The sequence below is a fragment of the Protopterus annectens genome, chromosome 14.part0, assembly GCF_019279795.1.
Source record: "Protopterus annectens isolate FY-2018-M chromosome 14.part0, PAN1.0, whole genome shotgun sequence".
Lineage (NCBI taxonomy): Eukaryota > Metazoa > Chordata > Ceratodontiformes > Protopteridae > Protopterus > Protopterus annectens.
The window spans coordinates 887,042,234-887,068,782 of NC_056748.1; the positions used below are offsets into that span (position 1 = coordinate 887,042,234).

The window sequence follows — 26,549 nt, forward strand, 5'->3', positions numbered from 1 at the left end:
GACCAAGCAAGAATGGGATAGTTTAAAACAATTAAGTGAGCAGCATAACTTGGTGTTTAAACCCTCCGACAAAGGGGGAAGTTAGTAGTTATAAGACAGCAAGACTAATATAAAATGTGTGTGCAACATCTTAACAACACTGAAGTATATTGTCAAGTACAAGATACAAGATATTTGCAGGCCATTCATGAATATGAATGGCTAATTACATAAGGGGCTATGATTAAATTATTTTTCTAAAACAGATGTTTATGAAAAATTTAACAGTAAAGATAGTGTTATTGCTAGATTTTGTTGTGTCCCTAAGATATATAAAAGTTTTATTCATCCACCAGGAAGACCCATTGTATCAGCTTCTGGTTACTTTACACATCAAATAGGCTGTTATTTTGCATGAATGTTTGGCTAAATTTGTGGTAAACTACCAGCATATATTAAAGATTCAATGGACTTGCTGAAGAAGCTGTCACAATTATGCTGGCAATCAGATATGTACTTCTTGGTTGTAGATTTTACAAGTCTGTACACCAGTATACAACATAATTTTGGTATGGAGGCATTTAGTTATTTTATGAGAGATACCCCTAAAACTGAGTACATAAAGGAGTTAATACATTTCTGCTTGGTCAATAACATTTTTGAATTCGATGGTAGGCTGTATCAGCAGCTACAGGGTACAGCGATGGGGGTGGTGTTCGCGCCCATGTATGCGAACCTCTTTATGGGGTAGGTTGAATATAGCCACATCTATAGAAGTTCATTTTACAATAAGATAGATTTATCACTCAGAGACTCCCTATGCTGTGGAATAAAATCCCTGTCCATGTGAGGCAGAGCACCTCGCTGGCTCTGTTCAAGAGAAATCTTGACCTGTGGATGGGAGATCATAGGTTTACCCCGGGAATCATCTCTGTGTCACTGCTGGACAGAGGCACAACAAACTAATGGGCACAGTATTTTTTCATATAAGGGGTGGCGTAAGCCACAAAAATTTGGGCTAGGCTTATAAATGCCTTAGGGCAGATAGCCTAGTATAAACCTATGGACCTATAATAAGTATGTTGTGAATTATTTTAGATATATAGATGATTTGATATTCATCTGTAAAGGTGGCAGAAATGAAGTTTCAACTTTTATTTATTTGAATAATAGTAGATTTTTGATTAAATATGATGGTTTGCAAGAAGGAAATAGAGTGAATTACTTGGATCTGATGTTGGAAGGAACAAGTGAGGGGAAATAGAACAACTCGAATATGTAGAAAATTTGATAAGCCAGGTTATATGTTTTATGCTAATAGTTGTCACCCTGCACATATGGTACAATCACTGCCATATGGAGAAATTTTAAGAATTAAAAGACTTTTCAGTGATTTAGAGGAGGCCAAAAGAGAGGCTATTGCAGTTAGTCATATGTTCATTAAAAGAGGCTATTCTGAACAATTAGTTCTAGAAAGTTATAAAGTGTTTGGGCAGAGAATAAGCAAATATAATAGCAGATGTAGACAGGAACCAAGGATTAATAGTGAAAAAGAATGGGATTTACAACAAATTATAGCTTTTGTGTCCAAACACACCAGTTTTTCAAATGAACTACAAAAAATGCTTGTTAGTTTCTGGAATATAATAAAAAGGGATACACCTTCACTTGGATTTGCAACTTAAATTTTCCTACAAAATAGCTAGGAATCTTAAAGATTTTTTGGTACATAGTGTTTATAAAAGACCAAGTGAGGTAATAAGGAATATAAGTTTGGACACAGGCACTAAGCCATGTGGCAAATGTTCTATTTGCCAATATACAACTAAAACTTTTGAAGAAATAAATGGAAAAAAAATTGAAATGAAAGGAAGCTTTACATGTAAAAGTGAAGGCGTGATTTATGCTATTAGATGTGAATGTAATACATTTTATGTGGGAGAAACCAAAAGAAGTTTAGCTGAAAGAGTTAAAGAACATATAAGAGATGTAAAAAATCATAGAATAGTTAGTCCTTTGGGAGAACATAGTAATGTTAAACATGGAGGGGCTCCTTTAAAATTTAAAGTTACAGTTTTAGAACAAATTAACTCTAAATATACTAGTGAAAATAGGGTAAATGCCTTTTAAGAAAGAAAGAATCAATTTTAATTTTAAAATATAATACATTACAACCCATGGGTTTAAATAGAGAATGTAATTGGAAGAGTTTTATGTAATATTTATGCATTATTGTTTTCAACATATGTTATAGAGTTAAGAATGTGAAATGCTGATTTTAATAATTAGAATTTTAGTAAATTATTTAATTGATTAATTGGTATTGCATATAAATGGTTTGATCTAATTCATTACTCTGTAAAAGGCTGTTTGGCTGAGGTGCTACGAGGTTATATTGGCAATTGTGCTATTTTAGCATCACGTTTTTGTGGTATTGTTACAGTATCAGCTGTTGTTCTTATGATATTGCTTTTTGGATTATCTTCATTGGTGCTGACTACTTAATTCTGCAGTCGCTGAGTAAATTGTATTTGTGACATTGACTTCAAGAAGTGAAGTTCCTGGCATCCTCTGGTGGTTCTTTTTCTTAATTACTACCTTTGTGGTTCATAGAAATGCTTACATACTCAAATGGTCTTTAAAGACGGAAGACAATTTTGCCCAAGAAGAGTGATGTAACTTAGAAGATTTAGTTGCTTTTTACCAGCTTTGTACTTAAGAGAAGTCTATTTATCTCTCTCAAGTTTTAAATGCAGTTATGATGCATCAGAGTCTGTGCTCTTGTGTGGAGTAATTTAAGCTAGCCGAGCTGGCAGCTGTCTAAGTGTAAAAACAGTTACATTGGCAATCATTGTGCTTATAGTGGAAATGTGAATAGTGGTGGTGATGTCTTGAGCCTATAGCATCTGTATATCTATAAGATGATTATATCTGTTTGACTGAAAGTATATTTATAACTCACAGATTACTTTTTACCATGGTCATCTTCCCCAAAAATGCTGCATCGGTTAATTCAGGGTGCTTTTGTTGGACCTCTTGATGTGTAAATTCTGTAGCTGGCTTATACTTCCCAGTATCAGCCTCAAAGCTGATGAGGAAAAACAGATCTTCAGTGGAGATTCGCATAGATATGCTTGTGTAATAAGGTCTTAAATACTGGATAAGAAATCTAGGAACAGCCTTAAAGGCTTATTATAGAAAGAATAATTATGTGGAGAAAGGACCATACGTCATGAGACTGCAGATAGGAGAAGGTAGAAGCCTTTACTGTTAAAAGGTTTAGCAAATGGTGGTATCTTGGTACTATCTTGGCTGTTTCATATATTTGCATTTGTAACTTTACCTGGGGGAATTTAAATCGGTGACTGCAAAATTGAAAGGTGAGCAGAAGACACAGTAGTTGCCAGACAATAGCAAGAATGCCAGGATTTTGCACAGCTAGCCTTAGTAACTGTGCAGCAGGAATGCATGCCATCATTAAGTAGAGCTGAAAGAACTACCACTGCATTTCATTATCACATTTCTGTTACAAAACAGCTTCCTGCAGAAGGAAAAACTTGAAACCGGTAAGCCTGTGGATTCTGTGGCCCTGGTGATGGGAACAAGGATGTTTTTAAGGTCTATAGCAATGGACATGAAAATTGATCTGTGTAGTAAAGTAGTTGGTGCTTTCTCAAGATCTGGCAGGTGTATAATGCTGCCTCGGTGAACCAGACATACTGTGTATCCATGATATCCTAGGCTGATTCTTTAAATAGGGTACCTGTTTTGTGAAAGTTTCTAGGTAACACTGTCAAATAACTGTTAATTTAGTTGGGCAAAAACATTTGCTCTAGTGCTCAAGGAAAAGTGTCTGTAGTGCATCTACCCCTTTAAGTTGATAGGTGTTTACTAAGTAATGATCACACTAGTACCCTTAAAAGTCTAGCTGTATGACCCAAAAATTTGATTTTATATTTGGTTTATGGGGGGTGATTTAATGACCGTCTCTGTACATCAGAGACGTAGAAGCCAGACCGGGGGTGAATTTCTGATGACCCATCTATGGGTCCAAGTCCCACTTAAATGGGGATAGGGAAGAACTCTGCTCCACAGGGATGGAGGCCCTGTTCCAGAGAATGGGAATTCTCTGAGAAACTTATCTGTCTGTCCAACATGTCCTATTTATGTTGCAGTCTAATAATTCTGATGCTGTTTGTTTTGCGGACGTGCAAAAGATTCATCAAAACAGGGGCCAGGGATGCCTTATATGCCAGGCAAAGATCACTTCTCTGAAGTCTGATACTGAGTAATGAGACAGGGCTTTGAAGCGATCAGAGTAGGACATTGTGTTTACTCCCTATATCATTTTTGTAAGGAACCTTTACGACACATTTCCAAACCTACACCAAAGTACTATATGAGCCTTTATATCGCTGCATGGAATCAGGAATACCCGAAAGGATAAAATCCTCCTCCTCAAGGAAGAGTAAACTTGTCTGGTGGATATCTGCAATGAATAAACTCTGTAATAAAAGGAAAAAATTGCTGTCCAGCACCAATAAAGAGCAGGTGCCTAATTGAAAGCAATCTCTCCTTAGCCTGAACAAGCAAATAAGAGCATTAGTGAAATACTCCAAAGCAAATTTTGAGTCCAAACTGGCTACATCTACTAAAGACAATCATAAGGCCTACTTTACACATGTCCACAATCTCAAGAGAAGCACCCAGATCTCAGAACTGTTGGTCAAGGACACTATGTACACAAGTGCTGTAGATATAGCCAAGCTGATGGCAGACAAGTTCAGTGAAAACTTCACCCCTTCTTTTCACCCATCCATAAAACAGGACATCCCCAGTACCTGCTCCCTCCCCTTATCTTTTGAGAGCAAGTCATCACTGCCCTCTCAACGGCAAAAAATACAGCCTCCATAAGACCTAGTAACATCCCAGACTGCATCCTACCTTAACTCAGGCAGGAATTTGCAGCACCAGTTGGTACCCTATTCGACCAAAGCCTGAGTACTGACTTGGTACTAGCTGAGTGGAGGACAGCCACTATCCTCCCTTTGCACAAAGGTGGAGCATCCACCGATCCAGGAAATATAGACCCATCAGTGTAACTAGCCTGATCTGCAAGGCCATGGAACGGATTATTATGGACCTCATTAACAAGGACATTGGCAACCTCCAGACACTTGATCCCACAGAGTTTGGTTTCATCAAGGGGAGGTCATGCCTTTTAAATTTGGTCGACTTCTTTGAGACAGTCGAAAAACAAAATACACGAAGAAAGCACCCACGCAGAATCCAATAATCCCACAATTGCGATATATCCAGTAAATGTGTATTTTCCAAAGATGCAGCAACTCAAATCTATAATGTTAGAACTTCAATTTATTCACAAGCACTTTCGGAAGGCTTTGTATCCTTCCTTTCTCAGACAAAACACTAAATTACAAAAAAAGACCCGTTAAATAAGGTCATGGTTAAATAATTAGTGACATCATAAATTAAATCAGTGATTAAACAATATTATATAATTACTAAAAAGTGCCCAAATGTTGTCATAAAATCTCCTATAAAAATTCTCAGTTGCTTACGCTATCTTAACCAACTAATCGATACGTTATACTAAGTATATGCCTACAACCCTTCCAAATATGTTAATCCAAACTTTTTAACATAATGTTAAAATGCTTAGCCTGTGTGTCTCATCTCGAATTACGTTATGTTTCACACTCTAAAAATGTACGATGACCTTCATCTCCGTTTTCTAGGGGAACCATCAGTTATGTATTACTTGGTAATGAATTTACTTAGGACGCTATGTTTAAGCATTAATCGTTAACATGAAAAATAATAGCGTCTCAGTCAAAATTAAAGCTTGTATGCCCGAATGTTTAATGAAAATGGTAAAAAATGTAACAGTAGTACTAAAACTAAAATATTAGCTATCTCATTCTAATTATGACCTATTAGTACATATTTATTTATTTTAAATCTATTGTACTTAAATAATAATATAATTATAATAATAATAAATAATACATATAAATAAGTTGACATGGGTGTTGATAGTGTATAATTCGAGTGTAAATAAAATTATAATATGTAAAGCCTATTATCTAGCAATTAAAAACTGGAGTTTTTCTTCTTAACTTCATAACAATTATAAAAATAATAACCATATTAAAAAAATTGTGCAGAAAATATTCTTATTTTGTTTTTAAGTTTTTGGATTTTTAGAATTTTATTTCTAAAAAATCGTCTTAAATTAAAAAATCAAATGTGTTAACCGAGTTAACAATACCCATAGATGGTGTACTAACCATGTCTTTAACAATAATGTTAAAAATAACACTAGTACTAATGTGAATTATCCATAATCTTATTGTTATAACTACCTCCTTAGTGCTAGATGTTTTAATATGCAAGTTAAGGAAATAGATTTGTTTAGACCTGGGTTAGTATGCGCTGCCGTCCTTATCTGCCAAAACAATTCCTCTTTTTCTAATAGTATTTGCCATGGACCTAACCTAGAGTCGTCCTTAATTTGTTTTAAGACAGCAAAATTAAAAACATGATCTTGATGTTCATTAATGTGGCAAGCTAATGCATTGTTTATGTCCTTCCTTGTTATTGCATATAAATGTTCGTATATTCACTTTCGCAAGGCCCGCTCGGTCTTTCCTATGTAGAAAGCTGAGCATTTATTACAGTTGGCTACATAAACCACTGCTTTTGAGGCACAACTATAATTTCCTAGAATCTTATATTTCTGTCCATTAATAAACACATTATTCCCTTCTTGTATAGATTTACATTGATGGCAAAATCCGCACTTAATCATCCCTTTTATCCTTTGAAAGGCAGTTTTCTTATTCCTTTCCAACAAGGATTTCAAACTAAAACCTTTTCTATAAGGTATTCTTGGGGAAGATCCCAATAGCTGGTGTAAATGTTTATCTTCTACAATAATAGCCCAATTCTTTTGTAGAATGTTTCTTATAAAGTAATGGTCAACTGAAAAAGTGCATAAAAATCTAATGCCGATGTTAACTGTATTGGTATTATTGTCCTCGACCATGGTCTCATTATGGGTTGGAGCCGAAGGTAATGTCTGTTTACTTAAAATAGGTTTAAAATAACCTGATTGCCTCTTAAGCATCACTTCAGCTTTAACTTCTATTATCAAGGGCCCAGGGTAACCTCTATTTATAAACATGTTACTCAAGTTGTTACATTCATCCAAAAAATCTGCATCTTTAGTGATCATCCGAGCTGCCCTTACCATCTGTCCTTTGACTACCGCTCTTTTTTGATGGTAAGGGTGACAGCTACTAAAGTGAAGAAAACCATTAGAATAAGTGGGTTTACGGTGAATTTTACTAGTGAATCTGGACTCCACAATGTCTTTACTTAACTTTATATCTAAAAAACTGATTTCGTTAGTATGTACCTCATATGTGAAGTCTAAAAAATCAGTAAGTGTTTTAATGTCTTCAATAAAGACTGTTACCATATCTAAGGGCCCCTTCCATAGCAGAAACATGTCGTCCTGGTACCTAGTATACCAGGCGACATGTTTTTTGAATAGAACATTCTTAAATAACAGTGTATTTTCCCATTGGGCCATAACACAATTGGCAAATGCCCCCCCACATGGAGATCCCATAGCGACTCCTGAGGTCTGTCTATATATCGTGCCATTGAAAGCAAAAAAGTTATATTTTAAAACAAGCTCCAATAGAGTTTCTGTTATGCTAATGATGTTCTGTTCGACCTTTCTGTTTTCAAGGAAGTCCCCTGACTCACGCAAGTCCTAGTTGTTGCGGAATGACAGTATACAAGTCCTTCACATCTATAGTCAGAAGTGTTAGGCTGGGGTCAAAAGGTATCTTATTAATATCTTCTAGGAAACTCCATGAGTCTCTGCATATCTGGCTTTCTTTTTCAATAAATGGTTTTAAAATAGTGTCTACATATTTAGCACAAGCTACTAAAATAGATCCTCTACCATCTACAATAGGTCTAAATGGGGGGTTGTTAATAGATTTGTGAATTTTTGGAGTGCCAAAGAAAGATGACAATCTAGGTGCTAAGACATTCAGATAAGTATGAATGTCTGTGTCTTATCAAATTTTCTAAAAACAAGTTCTCAATCGCGGCCCTAATCCTGTTATATGCTATATTTACCTCATTTAGACTAATCTCCTCATATGGGCCAGTATCTAAATGGGTAGATAATTTATTAATATAATCAATTTGGTTCATAAATATGAGGCCACTACCCTTATCAGGTTTCATCACACGAATGTTGCAATCCTGCAGTAATTTAAGGAAATCCCGCTGTTCAGTTGTGATGTTGAGCTTATCTTTACTATTATGTTCCTTACTGGCAGCCAAAAATCTCATATCTAATTCACAAGCTTTCTCAAAAGTCTTAAGATTATTAACCAGGGGTGGGTTAAATAATCTGGCTATTCTAAAAGGGTTAACCAATGAAGAATTTTTACCCAGTACAGCAGTGAGATTGAGTTTACGGACAAAAAGTTTAAGGTCAATAATAGTCTTAACCAAGTCCATGTGTGTGTCTGGAACAAATGTAAGTCCTTTCGAAAAAAAGTCAGCCATTTCCGTAGTAATGTTGAGGGAAGTATAGTTAAAAATTCTTTGAGACAGTCATCAAGGCCATGGACAAGTGGAAGACTGCACACCACCTACCTTGACCTGGCCAAAGCTTTTGGTGCTATTCCCCACTCCGGTATAACAGATAAACTCTCTCAACTAGGCATCAGTCTATATGTTACTAGATGGGTAGTAAACTTTTTCGCTGATAAAACCCACCTAGTCAAAATAGGGGAAGCCACTTCAATCAGTAGACCCGTAATAAGTGGTCTACCCCAGGGATCGGTCTTGGGGCCTCTACTGTTTGGGATATACTTTTCTGAGGTGCAGGCCAAAAACAGTGGGATATGGCTAACCAAGTTTGCAGATGACTGCAAGCTGGGTGCTGTCATCAATTCCTCTAGTGATGTGGACATTCTCCAAGAGGGTCCCACCCAAACAAATGACTGGTGCTAGAAACATGGCTTCAAAATGAATGCCAAAAAAATGCATCATCATCCCCTTTGGGGAGAGTGACATCCCCACAAATGATCACATTAATAATAAAGTCCTAATCACGCAATCTGTCGTGAGGGACTTGGGCACCCAGGTTGATATCAAACTGACTTTTGACCACCATATTGCCTCTATTGTATGGAAAGCTTTCTACATGGCCCACCTCATTAGTAAGGGTATCTCATCCAGGGACAAGGTGGTCATAACATCCCTGTATTCTTCCCTTATAAGACCCATTATTGAGTACAATGCCCCTGTCTGCATGTACCTCACGAAGCACATGCAGCAGCTGGAGAGACCACAGAGGTTCCTCACTAGGAGAATCCAAGGCCTCAAACATCTACCCTGCACAGATGGGCTAAAGGCCCTATCCCTCTACTCAGTCTCCTACAGACTCCTCAAAGGTGTGACCTCTGTCTGGCATGCAGAGCAATCTCAGACCCCACTCTGATGGGACTGCTGCATATTCGCAAGCCGAGCTCCACTCAGGTAACCCACACGAGTGACCTCATCCTGGTCTGTGACATCAATAGGACTTGCTGGCGGGACAAATTTGTGTCACAGAGACTCCCCTTTTGTGGAATAGACTCCCTCTCCACATCAAGCAGAGTACCTCATTAACCCTTTTTAAGTGCAACCTGGATAACTGGATGGGGAACAGAAAATACACCCCGTGGGATTCCACCTGTGCCCCTGCTGGACATTGGCATAGGATGCTGACTTGTTGGAACATGGGCTAAATTCTTGGCTAGGCTTGTAAGGGCCTCAGGGCCAATAGCCTAGTAATGTCCTATGATCCTATGGACGTTCCAGTTGCTGCATATGTCTGGTCAGGTATGTAAAGGCGGAGGCATTATACTCTTTGATGGGCCTAATGGAGGGCTGAGTACAGTGTTATGGTTGCCTCCATAGACTTAAATGCCATGCCCTTGCTTATAAGTTGAGCAACACAGAAAGATTTTTTAATACCTTGGGCACATATTGATCAAAGTCTAGGTTACTATCTAAATTAGTTCTGAGATCTCTGACTACTGAATCAAATTTTAAGGGTGTTTTATTGATGGCATAGTTATGTGGGAGGCAGACCACCTAAAAGATACTATAATGCATTTCTTGGCATTGAGTTTTAAGCCATGGGTTTGGCACCAAACATTTGTCTGTATTAGACCTTCCTGAAGGATGTTTTTGTCTTGGAGGAATTCAATGACTACTCCCAGTTTGCAGTTATTTGCAGACTTGGTAAGCCAGAGGTCTTTGACATTGGCTTTGACATCTTGGGAGTAAATGTCAAAGATGTTCGGTCCTAGCTCAGAACCCTCGAGGATTGCACTGGTGACTGGCCTCTTTGTGGAGGCGGTCTCACTGCGTCTAACCTCCTGGGTTCTATCAGTGAGTCAGCTAACTGTCCAGCATGTTGTAAAGGGGTTTATACCTAGTTCTGCAAATTTGACAATGCCGTAGTGGGGTATTGTATCAAATTCTTTAGCCAGCTCTAGATAGGTAGTATGCAGAATTTTCCCCTCATTCATTGCATTAGTGACCTTTTCAAAGTCCAACAGATTCTGTAAGCATGATCTTCCATTGACAAAGCCAAACTGTGATGAATCCCATCTCTGGAGGTGTTCTATGTCATTGTTGATAACTTACATATTAATTCTTTCCATAGCTTTGTAAATAAGACTACTCAGACTAACTGGTCTGAGTTTCCTAGACCTGTTGAAGGTCTTCCCATATGAATGCAGATGGCCATCGCAGTCCTCCATTCAAATGGCACAAAACCTGTATTAATACTATAGTTAAATAATTTATAACTTGTATGTTGTTGCACCCACATGTTTACAGCATGCACTGCCCACAGCATGGGCAGATTTAAGTTCTGGCATGGGAGTATGTTTGACTGCCCCTGCTAGACTTTTGCATCCTTTAGCATCAATCTTTCATCGATACTTGTCTCCGTCCTCCTTGCTAAACTTTCCTTACCTTAATATGGAAAACTGTTGTATTTAAAGAATTGTTGCTTGTGTGGTTGATTATTGAGATAACTCTGACTGTCAGCAAGTATGACTTGAAAGTGAAACAATGAAGCAAAATGTTTAACACTCATAATTGTTTTTTATTGTTATAATTAAGCAATTTTCTAATATGATTCATTGATCCTTCCACTTTAAGAGAATTTAATTGAAAAGGTAATTCACAAATGAAATTTTTTTGTAATTGAAGTTTTGAAAATGTATATAAAGATTTTATTTCTTTGTAATATGCAAGGCTATTTAATTTTTTTGCGTTTCAGTTTTAAAGTGAGTAATTTTTGCCAGTGTGAAGTCACATTGCTGATTGACGTCAAACTAGACAGCCATTGCCTCGAGCTCACAGTCGAAAGTAAATTTAAATTGTGAAAAACATCTTTTTTCTACTTCATAAGCAGAACATTTGTTTGCCCTTTCTTCTAGTCAGTCATACAGTTTAAATTGATAAAATTATTTTAATCACTGTATACCACAAATTCAGTACCATGATTAAGTTGCACTGTAGGCTTGAATGGAAAAAGGCAGCTTGCACATGTGATTACTGGAGTGAAGCATAGAGGCTTCACTTTTCTGGTGTTATTGTGTCCTCTAATTGGATTGTGGGAAAGTGCAGTATAGGAGATTAGCTTTTATTTGATATCTTCTTAACAAAATTATACTGGTAAAGTCATCTATCTGAGCTGCTTTATGTTACTTTAGGCCACATGAGGGCTGTAAAAGGGAGCAGCAGAGTTTATCCAAGTAGTTTCTTCTCAGACTGGGCACTGGACCTTTCAGTAACTGCAGAAGTGCTATTTCCAGTCTTTCAAGGTCTGAAGAGTTTATAGTTTTTTTTTTTTTTTTTTTTAGCCTTTCTTAGATTGAACAGACTGAGCATTAAGACCTCAGTCTTCAGTTGCAGACAAACTAGATTTAATGTAAAGAGCATATTGCTAGGCTGAGCCTAATGTGCATCGTTCATAACATTACAAGAAGTAGACTAAGTGATATCTGTTTTTAGATGTGATAGTAGAGTCAGGCAGAGATATACAAGAGAAGAGAAGAGAGAGCAGGTGAATTGTGTCTGTGTGGATGTGGGGGGTGCAAACAACCAGTGCAGGGAAGAAGAGCCAGTAGATCCTCAAAGTACACCTGGAAGTGAATACAGGTGTTGGAGAATGTTTACAGATCGAGGTAAGCATGCAAACTGGAGTTGGATATGTGCCAAGAAGAGACCATAGGTGTCCGAGGATGTCTAGGTCCAAATGATAGTTTACTTAACATCTGGAATGAACTGCTGGGATTGGATTACGTCATCAAAATGTTGGTTGACTGTGTTTTTAATTGTGCTTGGGCAATGCCTACACTAAGCCTCAAGTTTCATGCAAAGACCATTTAGCATCAGTGACATCCATCTACTGTCAGAAATATGGAGTATAAAAATACAAATCCAAACATTTTCCTACAAAAATATGAAATATGTAGGATTTTGATGGCATAGGAAATTCATGTAACAAACCTGTTCTCATTCGTCCCTCTCATAGGAGAGATTAAGAATTGTATGACCTCTCTCTCAATTCTAAAAGTCCTGTTCTTTATACTGACATAAGATCTTGTGTACCCTTCTATTCAGTCCCCTCTTCAATATCATAAAAATTTCAAACCTTGTTTATTTATTTGACTAGCAAAGAGAGGGGTTTTCCCTCTCTTTTGCTTTTCCATTTTTCTGAGAACATTACACATCTTTCAGTGATTGTTTTTTGTTTAATATTTGCCCTCTTAATACCTCAACTACCAGCTTGGAGGTGGGGTAAATGATTCACTCCTGTACCCCCACCACAAATGCTTACCAGTCTGGAGGTGGGGTAAGTGATTCACTCCTACACCCCACCACAATTTTTCAAATGCATGTTTTTCAAAGATGACACATTTTGTAAGAGCTCCTTGACCCATTTTTATGAGAATGTTTTGGAATCGTTTTATGTTTTTCAGGAATGTTCCTTAAGTTGCAGCTCTTTGTCCCACTCCTCTTTCTAGCTGTGCACCTAGTAAGATATCCGTTGTGAATTAATTGCTGCTTCCTGTACTCTGTGATCCACTTTAACCTCCACTCATCTGATTGCGTTACCATTACATGGTGTATTTTCAAAATTATAGCCTGGGAATGGTTTTCTAGGCCTGGTGTACCAAGGCTACTCGTATACTTAAGGGAGAACATTGTGAATCAATCTGCTCTTGGCTTTTTGCCTGCACAAATACATGCAGATATCTGTTTTTAAAGGGACTTGATCATTTATGGGGAGTGCATCAGAAGGTGTGAACTATGTATAATGTGTGAGGAAGAACAAGCACATGCAAATCAAACTCTAGTCAAGTTCCAAACATTAGATAATTTTTCCTTCACCTTCTGGTAGGAGGCTTCTTTAATCCATACCACCACCAAAATTTAGCTTGTCGGGTCAGTCCATAAATGCATTTTGCCCATGTACTTCCATTTGGGTTTTTTACTTAATATACTCTTTTTCATTCGCCTTCTTTCCTAAGAACCTATTAAAACTGTTAAGAATGCAAAGACTACTCAAATCATTAAGGGGGTCATTCCAGGTTATCAGTATATCATCAGCAGACAGACTTTTTAAACTGTTTCTTCCTCCTTAGGCATATCTCCATAGTGGTGCTTGCCGTAAATATTTTTGAACAACTAGAAGTCTAACAAAGGCGACATGAGGCAGCACCGATATGTACCTTAAGACACAATAAAATGTTGGGACACCATAGACCCCTTAAGTAGTGCCACAAACGTATAAAGAAAATCCAGTCTCTGTAGAATTTCAGAGAGGGAGGATTACACTCCACCTTGCAAATACCTTCTCAGCATATAAACTCTGTATCAAGAGGAAGTTATTCTTCACTTGCACAGCTTCAGCTTTTAGCAGTTCCTTAACCATATTATCTATCCCATAACTGCCATCCAGCCACAAATCCAGATTGATCCTGATGTACTAAGGATGGTACAGCTTTTGATGATAATTGCTCTGACAGGACCATAACTTCTGTTGTTGTTAAGCACTGAAATATGTCTGTAAAAAAATGACAGCAATGAGCTGTTTCCTTCTGTTGCTTTTTTCCTCCCATCCTTTCATCATTACCAGCCCAGCCCTCATTCCCTGTACACACTGGGTCAGCCAGATCTCCATGCACCATGGACATATTCTGGTAATTGCTGGGGCCAGTCATGGATTTCGGGCAATGGAGATTGGCATGTCTGAGCTTCTGCCTGGGGGGGTCTTACTTTGGCCTATCCTGTTACTCCCCCTTCTCCATTGTGGCAGTATGGTATGGTTCTGGGGGACATGTAGTGTGGTATTCACAGTGTTTCACCCCACCTCCTCGGCAGCTTGGCCAAGCCCCACTGCTGACATTCCTAAGCTCCATCAGTGATCGTCTGGAGGTGCCCACGTACTGTTCTCCCCTCCTCAAGATGGGCATGCCCATCCCTCTCAGCTACTGCCAGTCACCTGGGATGCTAATCAAAGCTGGGGTGCCTCGGTCATAGTCAGTGCTTTATCCCTCTTCTCCACTGGAGTGGCTGTTTCTTTTAATGTAATTGATATAACTGCCTCTCTTCAGGAAATGATGGCTTTCCCTCTACAATGGCACCTTGCTCATAAGCATCTCAAAGTGCAGCAGAATGTTATTTGTATCCAGTTTCCAAATTTCTAATGGAATATCACAATGTTCTGGAGACTTCTTTGCGGGTTGTTCAAAAAAGACTTGCCTAGGGTTTCCATGATGGATGATTTCATTAATCTTGCATATTCTTTATCTAATTTAGGTATAATCACTAAGAATATAAGAATTTTGCATACAGTCTAGAATCATTAGTCTATTTGCAATTTATATTTATTGGCTTTTTAAGAAGGCATACTTCATTAAGTATGGTACAGTGCAAATAGATTAGGAAAAAGTAGAAAAGTGAGTTTCATTTTATACATTGGTAGAGTCATTGTTTTGTTAGGGTCTGTATTACAACTTCAAAGATGTAAAACTTCGAATGTTATAATATCGAACCCACTACATCGAAGGATGAAAATAGCGAAGCCCCGGAACATCGAAATCTTACCTAGGGCAAGATTTCGGTGGGCCGTTCTGTGGCTTTGCTATTTCCTCCACTGTGGTGCAAGAGTTACGGACCTTAGGGCTAGGGTGCGGGTTAAGGTAAGTGGATAGTTAGTAATGTATGTATGGTTTAGTGTAGGGTTGGGTTTTGGTAACTGTATGTGTGTGGTTTATTTATTTTGGTGTGCTTGTGTTGTGTGTGTGTTTCTCGGAAGAGAAAATTTTTCCCCTGTTCAAACTTATGGTGTTCGATATTTTGGAATTTCAAATATATGGTATAGACCCGTTTTGTTAGATGTATGCTTAGATCTGCTGAAAAAAATTATATTTGGTATCAAAGAAGTATTAGGTGGGAAGACAAAGACAGTAATGTCAGTACATGGGCTAAGGAAAGGCGTAAGCTGAGACACAGAGATAGAGAGAAAGAAGAATGGAGAGAAATGAAGTTACCATGCAGTTGCTGATAACATTAAGGTGGAAATGGATAGAAACATGATAAACCATCTGCAGAAAATTTGAGTTTGTTTTCCAGTAGTCTCTTGTCAAAAGTGACTTGTATGTGGTTTATAAAACAGATTGCCAGAGTGTCTTCTTTTTTGAGAATTTCATAAATATAGCTATGGTAAACATAATTATAATGCTAGACATAAGGAAAAATAAAAGGAGCAAATGTAAGAACTTAAAATGGAGTATGAAATTCTGTTCAGCAATTTTATCAAATTGATAGTAAGTAGTACTTTTGTTTATATGGGTGGGATGTGAAAACAAAGCAGAATTCTAGTTTATTTAGAAAAAAAATGGAAGAATGGTAGTGACAAATATAGTAGAAAGCCACAAACAAAAAATGTCTGAACAATTCAAGAATAATTTAATGCAATGCAGAAGCGGCTGGGCTAGAATTCAGCACGGGAAAGTTTGATGCCATGAGGAGAGCTGAGAAGACATGGAAATTGAAAATGAAATAGAAGATTTAATGTAGACAGAACCAGATTGCCCAACAGGAGAGAAGAAAAGATAAAAGAAGTGTTTAGAAAATCAAAGGCAGTGAGAGAGAAGAAAAAGGGAAGTGAAAGATGGTCACAAGATTTCTTTTAAAGGAAATTCTGGTTTGGTTTTAAAGGTGATCAGGTGTTCATAACATGCTCAGGCATTCGTAACACAGGAGGGGAGAAGAGGAGGCTGCTCTTATCTCTGTTTCTAGAGTATATAGTGAGATTCCTTGGAAATGCATTTTTAAATTTATTTTTGAACTGTTAATACAGAAACAAATGACATCCAAAAAATGTAAATGGTTGTTAAAAAGTTATTTAGAAATATACTTAACCAATTAAAACTGACTTTATTATTAAACATTAAAAGTCCCTGGTGCCTCAGCTTCACAGCTTTGCAGGGGGCAAAACCAGTGTTATATTTTAGTTGTATGGTCTTATTTACAGCATCCATCACATCTTAGAAAATATTTAAAAATTGGGTTGCAGGAAAAAGCGTATTTTATTCTGAAGTATCAGTCATAGAGCTTAAAGATGCTAAATGTAGATATTGATTGGCAGAGGTTCTTTAATGTGTATAAGTGGTTTTCTTGATGTTGTATAAGTGGATTTATTGGTCATGTTTTTATCCCTTTAAAGGCTTTGAAGCCAAAGCACCAGGATCTTTTAATATATGTTAATAAAGTGAGTTTTAAACGTGTATGTACATTTCTAAATATTTCTTGTTTTTGCCATGGTCCATGTCTATATAAAAAGCAAAGTTAACCACATAGATTGGTATGTGGTGTACTTTCAAGCTGAATAAAGATCTACTGTTGAATATTACAAGGTTTAACAATGCTGGAGTGTATGTAATATATTGTAAAATGTTGGAAGTTGACAACTGACTTGTAGAAAAGGAAGAAGTAACAAAAACATTATCTTGAAATATTGCCAGTCATAAAAATAAATTGAACAGTAAAGATGTATTTCAGTATACAAACAATTTCATATTCTTAAACTCCAAAGAGACTTGGCTAACAGAAGATAGTATCATTGGACAATATTTTTCAACATTGAGAGCCAATCCAATAAGCCATTAGTGGATTGCTAACACTAGTAAAACTTGGGGATGATTTTCATTTCTGATTGAAAAGTAATCTGAGTAAGCATCAGTTCACATAACCTGGAAAAATCAAAAATTCCATGTATTAAATGTTTAAGACAGAAGGAGTAATGAACAGAAGAAACAAATGGTTAAAGTAGACAGAGGAATAATGCATATTTTAATACGAAAAAAATAGAACAGATTCAGTCATTTCAAGTGATCTTAACTCATGAAAATGGGCCCCGTTGGATCTATTTAAGCTATATAAATATATTAAGCCATCATAATATGGCAGGCAATGTGTTTAATGGCTATATAGAGCTGTTAAAGCTTATTGAAGATTAACATTTATATCTACTAAATGAACATAAGAATAGTGAGGTTCACATGCAGTTATAAAAAGTTAAATTAGTAATAGTATATTTTACAGTGAGATATTTAGAAAGAAGGCATTTACTACCTACAAATCAAAATTAGTGTGTGCAGTGATCATTTTCCATTATACTAAAACCTGAAAGAGAAGAGAAAAATAAAATGAACACTTGAAAGCAGGACCAAACCAAGAAGAACTGGGGAAATAGAAGTTGTTTATGAAACTGATAAAGAAATGGATACTTATGAACATATGAACAATCATAGTTGATATGAAATAAGTAAGAATAAAATAAAGAAATGAATACATATGAACAATCATAGATGATGTGAAATATGTAAGAATAAAATATCTTTTGTCTTATAGACTTTGTCAGATCAGGAAAAACTGATCAGACAAAGTCTGTATGATGAAAATGCTAGTCCAAGTAAAGCTTCTTTAATGGGATACTGACTCAAGGCGACTTATGAAGATTTAAAAGGATTTAGTATGAAAACGTTGTAACTTCTGGATAGAACTAAGGTTCACTCTCCTTCCTGAACCACAACATGCTCTTAAACTACTCCCTTTAGCATTTGCTCTGTGCATCCTGGCTGGGGCCTTTCAGCTCACCAGGGTTGGTTTAGCTCAGATTGGGCTGCTTCCACCACTTGGAACCCTTACTTTTATTATAGTCCAAGCATTGGTTGTTGGAAATATGCAAGTGAAATCCATTCCAGTTCTCTGCATTCATTTCAACCATATCCCTTCTGTTTCTTCAGTACAGCATCCTCTATTAACTGATCCATCATTTTATCTCAGAGTTTGCTTTTCTTTGTTAGGTTTACTTTTTCCATTGCTGTTTGCTCAAGTGGTGATTTCTGTAAGTAAACTGTGGAATAAATATGCTGCTAGCTTAAATCAGTCCTCATACAACATTGCTTTAAAAAACACATAGTTATAGTGGACATGTCAGTGAAAGATGATATGAATGGAGATATTCTTGATGACTCTTAAGACATTGCTATTGCAAAGATCTTGCCAAGCATTCCCTACTGGATATTACCTCTGTTGAAAAAGTAATTTCCTATGAATTTTACTATACCTATGATGTAAAGCTCTTACAGTATTCTTTGATTATTAGTTATTCAGAAGGTATTTCCTTTAAATGTTTCCCTGGAGCATACTCCTCAACTTCTTTACTCAAGAATTCTGGCAAAGCTAAAAATAATGAAGCGAAAGTCCCAAAATCAGGAACAATTTTTAAGTTTTACTCTAATTCACTTAATGTTAATAGAGCAACATGTTTTGCATCAACATGTAGTAGGTAACCAATCTCTGGAAGTATTGAGTAACTGCAATCCTCAGTTATTTACCAAGAAATCAGGCTTTTTATGAGGGACATGGCAAGCATACGAGTCAAAAATCAGGGTCTTTCTGCCAAATTTGAAGATTTTTCTCTGTAGAACTGCACTGCAAATGGATATATCCAAGCAGGATAATCCCCATCAATAAATGTAAAATTAATTGCTATCACTGTTATAACATCAGTATAGTCGAAGTAGTGACTGACAATTTACATTTTTTCAGTGCATGAAATCTTTGAACTACACCTCACTTAAGTGACATTTCAGTAAAAAGAAATATCTTTTTTTTTTTTTTTTTTTTTACAATAATTTATAAGCCCTTATTTGACTAAGATTTCCTTACTAATGTTGCCAACATTTAAAGTAGCAGCTATGCTTCTGGTGGAATCAAGTATTTTGTCCCTTAAAATTATCCTTAGTGGGAATCTATACTAACACTACAACTGCACGATTTGTTTTGAAGTGGTTATGCCCTGTATACGACAGGTAAAAACTTTAACCTTCATTTAGTGTATGCAGAATTTATGTCCCTTTTCCTTTTCGGGACACATGTCTGTAACTATATACAACTAGTCAGTCATTGAGGATCTTGCTGCTGGTACTTTTGGTACATTGCTTACTGTGACGGAACATCTGTCCGCTTGATTGCTTGAGACATGCAAGTCCAGAGGTGCTGGATAATAGCTTCAGACTACAGTCATTACCTAGGATATCTTGTACTACCTGTAAATGTGTTTTGAATAGTGTAATCCAAAGAACTGTAAATACCCGGCATGCTGATCCAGTAATACTCATCCTGTGCTTCCAGTCAGCATTCAGAAAAGGTAACAAGTCTTTGATGAGATTTAGAGACTAGTCATATTCATGTCTTTGCTCCCTTTCCTCTTTCAATACTTTGAGCTTCATTTCCACTTTATTATATCAATTTGCTGACATAGCTAAAAGCTAGTACTTTATAATTCCTGTAATGAGCGCAGTACTTAAGTAGTGCAGTTGTACTGAAAGAATTTGCCTTTCCACTGGAACTTAATTTACATGGCCTATTTTCATCACTTATAAAATTATGAATTTTCTCTTGCAATTTCAGCTTTTATTCTACAACGTCAACATGCTTCCAGCAGACTTGTTTGATGAAATCATTACAGTCAGGGTAAGTTTACAATACAAAATCTGATTGTATATTTATTGAATGAATATTTAAGGCTCACATCTTTCTCTGTCTTCTACTTTGTTTCAGGTGTATGACTCAAACTCTTTGCGATCAGACAGTCTGATGGGAGAATTTAAGGTATGCTCAGGCTTAAGAGTTACTTAAGTGCATTATTGTTATGGCTTTGATATTCTGTGAAGATAGTTCTGTGTGTGTGTGTGTGTGTGTGTATGTATATATATATATATATATATATATATATATATATATATATATATATATATATATAATATAGTGTAATGTGAAATATTTAAGTCCATGTATGTGTTGGGGATTACACCATCAAATTTTCATTCAGTATGTCAAATTTCTTTAAAACATTTCACTGAAATTTGCAATTAAAATAAGATGTGAGAATATGGAAACATTCTTCCGACCATTAAAGGGCTGGGTACAAATAAAATATATAGTATTAAATAAATCTGTAATAAAACCATTTATTTAACTCATTTAAATGTATTATCACATGATAAAAGTACCAGTCTAATTAAGGTTTTAGTGACTTTGCTTTCAGTTTGCATTTAAATTTAGAACGTCATTAAGCCTTGGTGGTACAAATACATATAACACAATCTGCTATTTAATTTCCCTTAAATCCGAAGCATTTTATATATCTTAATCCCTAGTTCCAAAATCAGATCTACCTAAAATGTGTAAACCTTCATATCTATACAATGCATAGTTTTTGTTATATCAAATACAGTGGATATAAAAAGTTTACACAGCCCTGTTCAAATGCCAGATTTTTGTGATATAAAAAAATGAAACCACAATAAATCATTTAAACAATTTTCCCACCTTTAATGTGACATATAGCCTGTCCAATTCAATTCAAACACATTTATTAGGGGAAAAATATAAAAAATAAAATAGTAGTACAGTACGCTGGTTGCATAAGTGTGCACACCCTTAAACTAATACTTTGTTGTGTGTGCACACCCTTAAACTAATACTTTGTTGAAGTACCCTTTGATTTAATTACAGCATTCAGTCTTCTTGGGTACACACCTGGCATCAATTAAATAGACTCTTGATTAACCCCCAGTAAAGTTTAACTGTCCTAGTAGGATTTTCCTGACATTTACTCAGTTGCTTGCAACAGCAAAAGCCATGGTTCACAGATAGCTTACAAAAGCATCAAAGGTATCTCCTTGCTGAGAGGTACCAGTCAGGTATCAGTCAGGAGAAGGGTACAAAAACATTTCCACAGTATTGGCTATACCATGGAACACAGTGAGGACACTCATCAAAAGGTTGAGAAAATATGGGACAACAATGAAGTTACAAAGAACTGGACATCCCTCCAAAATTGATGAAAAGAGCAGGCAAAAACTGGTCAGGGAGGCTGCCAAGAGACCTACAGCAACACTGAAGGAGCTGCAGGTATTTCTGGCAGGTACTGGTTTTATACTACATGTGACAACTATCTCCCGTATTCTCCATACATCTGGACTATGCGGTAGGGTTGCAAGACCGGAACCCTTTTCTTACACAGCAAAACATCCGGGCCTGGCTAAAATTTGCAAAACAGTACAGCAAGTCTCCCAAAAGCATGTGGGAGAATCTGTTATGGTTTGACAAGACCAAGGCTGGACTTTTTGGCCACGATTCCAAAAGGTATGTTTGGCGCAAAAACAACACTTTGCATCACCAAAAGAACACCATCACCATGGTGAAGCATGGTGGTGGCAGTATCATGCTTTGGGGTTGCTTTTCTTCAGCTAGAACTGGGGCTTTAGTCAAGGTGGATGGAATTATGAACAGTTCCAAATACCAGTCACTTTTGGCCCAAAACCTTCAAGCATCTGCTAGAAAGCTGAAGATGAATAGGAATTTCACCTTTCAACATGACAGTGACATTTATTGTGGTCTCATTTTTTTGCATCACAAAAGCCTGGCATTTTAACAGGGGTGTCTTGTTGTGTCTTTCGGCTTTTCCCGGTTAGGGGTCGCCACAGTGGAACTCTGGTCTGCTAATGATTGGCGGTAGATTTTTACATGCTGGGTTGCCAGCCCTGATGCACAACCTTCAACGTAGGTATGCCCATTCACGCATGTCTCCACAAAGAAGATGCCCTAGCTGAGAATCAAACAAGACAATGTTGTACTGTGAGGCGACAATGCTACCGCAGCACCACCACCGCAGTAACAGGGGTATGTAAACTTTTTATATCCACTGTATGTAAGCTCAGATTTTGATATCTTGCCAGAAAGAAGAGTGGTGCAGTCATTGAGTAGCATGTATCATATTAACGGATTTATAAGTGCAGAAAATGATGCTCTACAAGATGGTGATTTTATACAAAATAAAATGATTAGAAGTTAGACTTGAAGCAGTGTTGCTAAAATATTCAGTTGATTTTAATACCATGAAGAAAATTATTTAAAAAAAATGATGTATGTTTTATGCTTAACCAGATGTTCATAGGCTCACAGTTAAGTACTAGGTTTAGCTCCCTTTGTGGGCTATTTTATGCCTAGCTAATTTCCTTTGCACAGGTGAGAGTCAGTCCTTGTACCTTGTGTCTGTGCGGTAAACACCTTAAGCATTATACAATTATTATATATATTTAAAAAAAGTGTTTACAAATACAAAGGGAAAATGTAAAGGATTGTTTTAATAAAAATATGGGTGGCTGAGAACAGCAAGGTACATTCAAATGTTTCCACTATTGTAGACCTGCCACTTAATGTACTGCACTTAGAGAAGGTAGGTCATCATTTTTCACACTTGTGTGTATGTGCATTTATGTGTATATAGATGTGTATATCTTTCTAGTTTTATATCTATATATGTATATCATATATATATATATATATATATATATATATATATATATATATATATATATATATATATATACACACATTTCAATATGCTTGTATATATTGTAATAAAAAGAAGATATCCATATATACTGAAAATATATTCCCCCAAGACATTTTCCAAGGAAAAGCCAAATTTAAGGTTTAACATAAATTACTTCCAAAATGTAACACAAAACAGCTAAAATGTATATGTTGTGTGGGCTTTGCTGTATAACCTTTACTGATATCTGCTCTCATTCTTAGGTTCTCCTGTGTTACAGGAGTAGCATTATGCAGTTTCTGCTACATTTCAGGGATATAACCTTTATTTTATTAAAATGCAGTCTAAATCGGAAATATACATTAATAGTGGGTATGTTGAGAGGTTTCTTACTAAAAAAAAAAAAAACAGTGTCATGCTCCTAAGGTGTTTATGGTATGATTTACTGTACTGGTTTCTGTATGTACTGTGCATGTTAAAAGTATGCAGTATAAAGTGAATATTCAAGAATGCAGCATGGTTCTGTCATCTTAGCAACTGCACAAAATAATTCACAAGTTCACCTCTTTTGTTTGTAAATATTTTATTGAAAGTTCCTTTGACTGCAAACTTCTATTGCTGTAAATGCTTACAACAGCTATACAGCTCACTTGTACAGTACTGTATGAAACTGCCTTGTGCAATGCCCTGTTTGCTTAAATGATAACATTTGATACATTACTACATCCATAAAGGGTCGTTTGACCAGACCCACCTGTTCAGGGCCAGTTGTTTGTGAAATGGCACTCTAGGCTAAGGATTCCATGGTGTCTTTTGTTTCCCACAGTACTTATGTTGCTAGCCGTTCTGTTGTCTCCTAAGACACACTTCAGTTGACCACACTACTCTATTTCACAGATTAAGTCTTTGATATGGAAATACCACATAACAGTAAGTTGACAACAGCAAAAACATAGAAATTAAAACATTGCTGAACTAACATCCCTTTCATCCACTCCACTGTTTAAAAAGCAACTAAGAATCCTCCTAAATTCATAATGGCTATGCCCTTGCACTAATCCAGACTGACAGTATTCACCTCTTCCATGACAACCTCTGTTTGGCTATTATACCTACTCACTGTTGCTTTGTTTTTTTCCTCTATTAATCTACTGAAGAAACACACTTCCTACGGAACCTATATATATATATATATATATATATATATATATATATATATATATATATATAAACCACCTAAACTGTTTTTTTTTGTATTGGACATGTTTCACGAAAGGTTTTGTAGCTATTTATAACTATCAATAACATATATATTGTTAGTATGTAATCACTTTGTAATTTTTTGCAATGCTTTGGAGCTTTTCTCTCTGGGCCTCTGCTGAAAATGGACATGTATCCAGTCGGACTATCCCGGTCAACAAATGTAAAATATAGCCACATATGCGACTACCCACTCTGTCTTCACAAAAGCTGCTTCTGCATCTAAAGCCCTTCACTTTTGCAATGATCAAGCATTTAAATGTGGTTAGTGTTTGAACATCATAAACTAATATGCCAAAATATTCAAATATTTGTAGGATTTGCTCGCTGCTAGTCCATGTATTTGTTTTCTCAGGCTTCACCCTTAGGATTAGGTTTGGCCAGTTGGGCCTACTCCCTGTGTAGCTCATGACCATGACAGGTACTGTGGCTGATGCAACTCCCCAAAAGCAGATTTCTTTTACCTCTTTTTCTGTAATAGGGTACAAGTGCAAGGATATCTACCAGTTCTATGGCAAGGGGCTTGCACTAGGGGCTTTAGTACTTAGATGGGTTGCATTAATTATTGAGTTATAGTTATACCCCCTTGAGTTCCCATTTTGAAAAATTCAAAAATGTAATAGTTTGAGACCTTAATTCTGTGAAGCTTACAATATTAAGCCATTGACAAGCAGGTTTCGTGTAACAGAAATCTAACATATAAGTAACTTCCTTTAAATATTTATTTTACGTGGCTATTAATATTAATATTCATAAGAAAAATGGTTTTACATGAGAAGTAAATAGTGACCATAAGAATAATTGTAAGATTAAACAATGGTTGGCCATCTGTAAGTGTATTGGAACTAGTGTTGTTAATTAGAATGAAGTTTCTACACATTTACATAGGTGATGATGATTAGTGTTTAAAGAAGTGTTAACCGAGTCAATTTATGTGTCTGTCTATCCTTTGTTGGCCAGGTTAGTCCCAATCGGTTACTCGCTTCTTTTCAGGGGAAACCAGAGGTAGTATCTGTCTTCATAAGGTAAATTTGGCCATGGCATTGGGAAGGCAATCGCCTATTTAGTAGTGACCGAGGAATAATGTCTTTTTAAGAGACTGAGATTCAAATGTAGATTGTTGGAATCAAACCTAATGCTGAGGGGCTAGGTCTAGCAAGCACATACTCTTAAAACCACTGTGCCAAACTGACGGACAAAAGTAGAAGAGTTACCCAAATTCTAAACAACTAACTATAAACACCATATGCTGGTAATTAATTATATGTATTTTTATATACAGAGTGTACAGTTGAAAGGCTTGAAGACCTCTATTCTTCACTCATTGAAGGCTTTTGTAAACCTTGATAGGCCCGACTCATTGATTATAGAGTCAGTTCCTAAGGCATATGTATTGTTATTACAGCAAAAGTAATTCCCAAAATATTGAGAAAAGGGATAGGAATTAAAACAACACAATCATTCAGCCTGAACCTCAAACTAAACTCTTAGGTGTCATAATAGATGATGATCTCAAATTTAACCTACACCTACTCCAATGTATAAAAAAAAACAGAAGCTAGGATTGCTGTATCGTAATAAAAAATTCTAACTTCAAATGCTAGACTCTCCCTAGCTCAGGCATTCCTCCTACCCCTCACTTCTTTATGCTGCCCCAGTACTAGCTAATATTCAGGACACTACCTTGACTTAACTCCAGCAAAAATATAAAATTGCTAGAGTCATTACCGACTCTCACTACACCTCACATCAATTCCTTGCCCTAAACTCCCTGCAATGGCTTGAATTCCCACAGCTACTGTTAATATCACAATTCCAAATTGTACACTCTGTATTATATAGACCATCTTCCTGTCCAGCTCTCTCTACCCTTGTATCCACCTACTCCCCATCTCGGTCCCTGCACACTTCAAACCAGTAACTACTAGCAGTCTATCCACCAAAGAAAAATGTGGGCAAATTACTATACAAATGCTTAGTTGCCAGTCCTGGAACAAACGTCCCTTAGACCTATGTGCCATTATACACCCATCTCACTTTAAAAAGGAACTTATACATCATCTGCTCGACTCCAAAACATGTCCCTGCCATAACCTCACCTAACCCCCACTTTCAGAGTATATAACTCCCACTAATTCTACCTAGACTACCAAATCTCTCAAAGTACAAAACTAATACACTTTCTAATCTCATGGTATTCTTCATCACTAAAGTTTATTACATACAAGGCCTTATGCTGGTATACTGTCCTACTCTTATTCCTTTC

At 36.5% G+C, this 26,549-nt stretch overlaps 1 protein-coding gene across 1 annotated transcript in view; it reads left to right on the plus strand.

Moving 5' to 3' along the window:
- LOC122788742 (myoferlin-like) overlaps positions 1–26,549 on the plus strand; it is a 1,037,182-nt gene that overhangs the window by 672,594 nt on the left and 338,039 nt on the right. The window contains exons 9-10 of the mRNA XM_044055636.1: positions 20,092–20,154; positions 20,242–20,292. Coding sequence (XP_043911571.1) covers positions 20,092–20,154; positions 20,242–20,292 — 114 coding nt within the window. The remainder of the gene's footprint in view (positions 1–20,091; positions 20,155–20,241; positions 20,293–26,549) is intronic.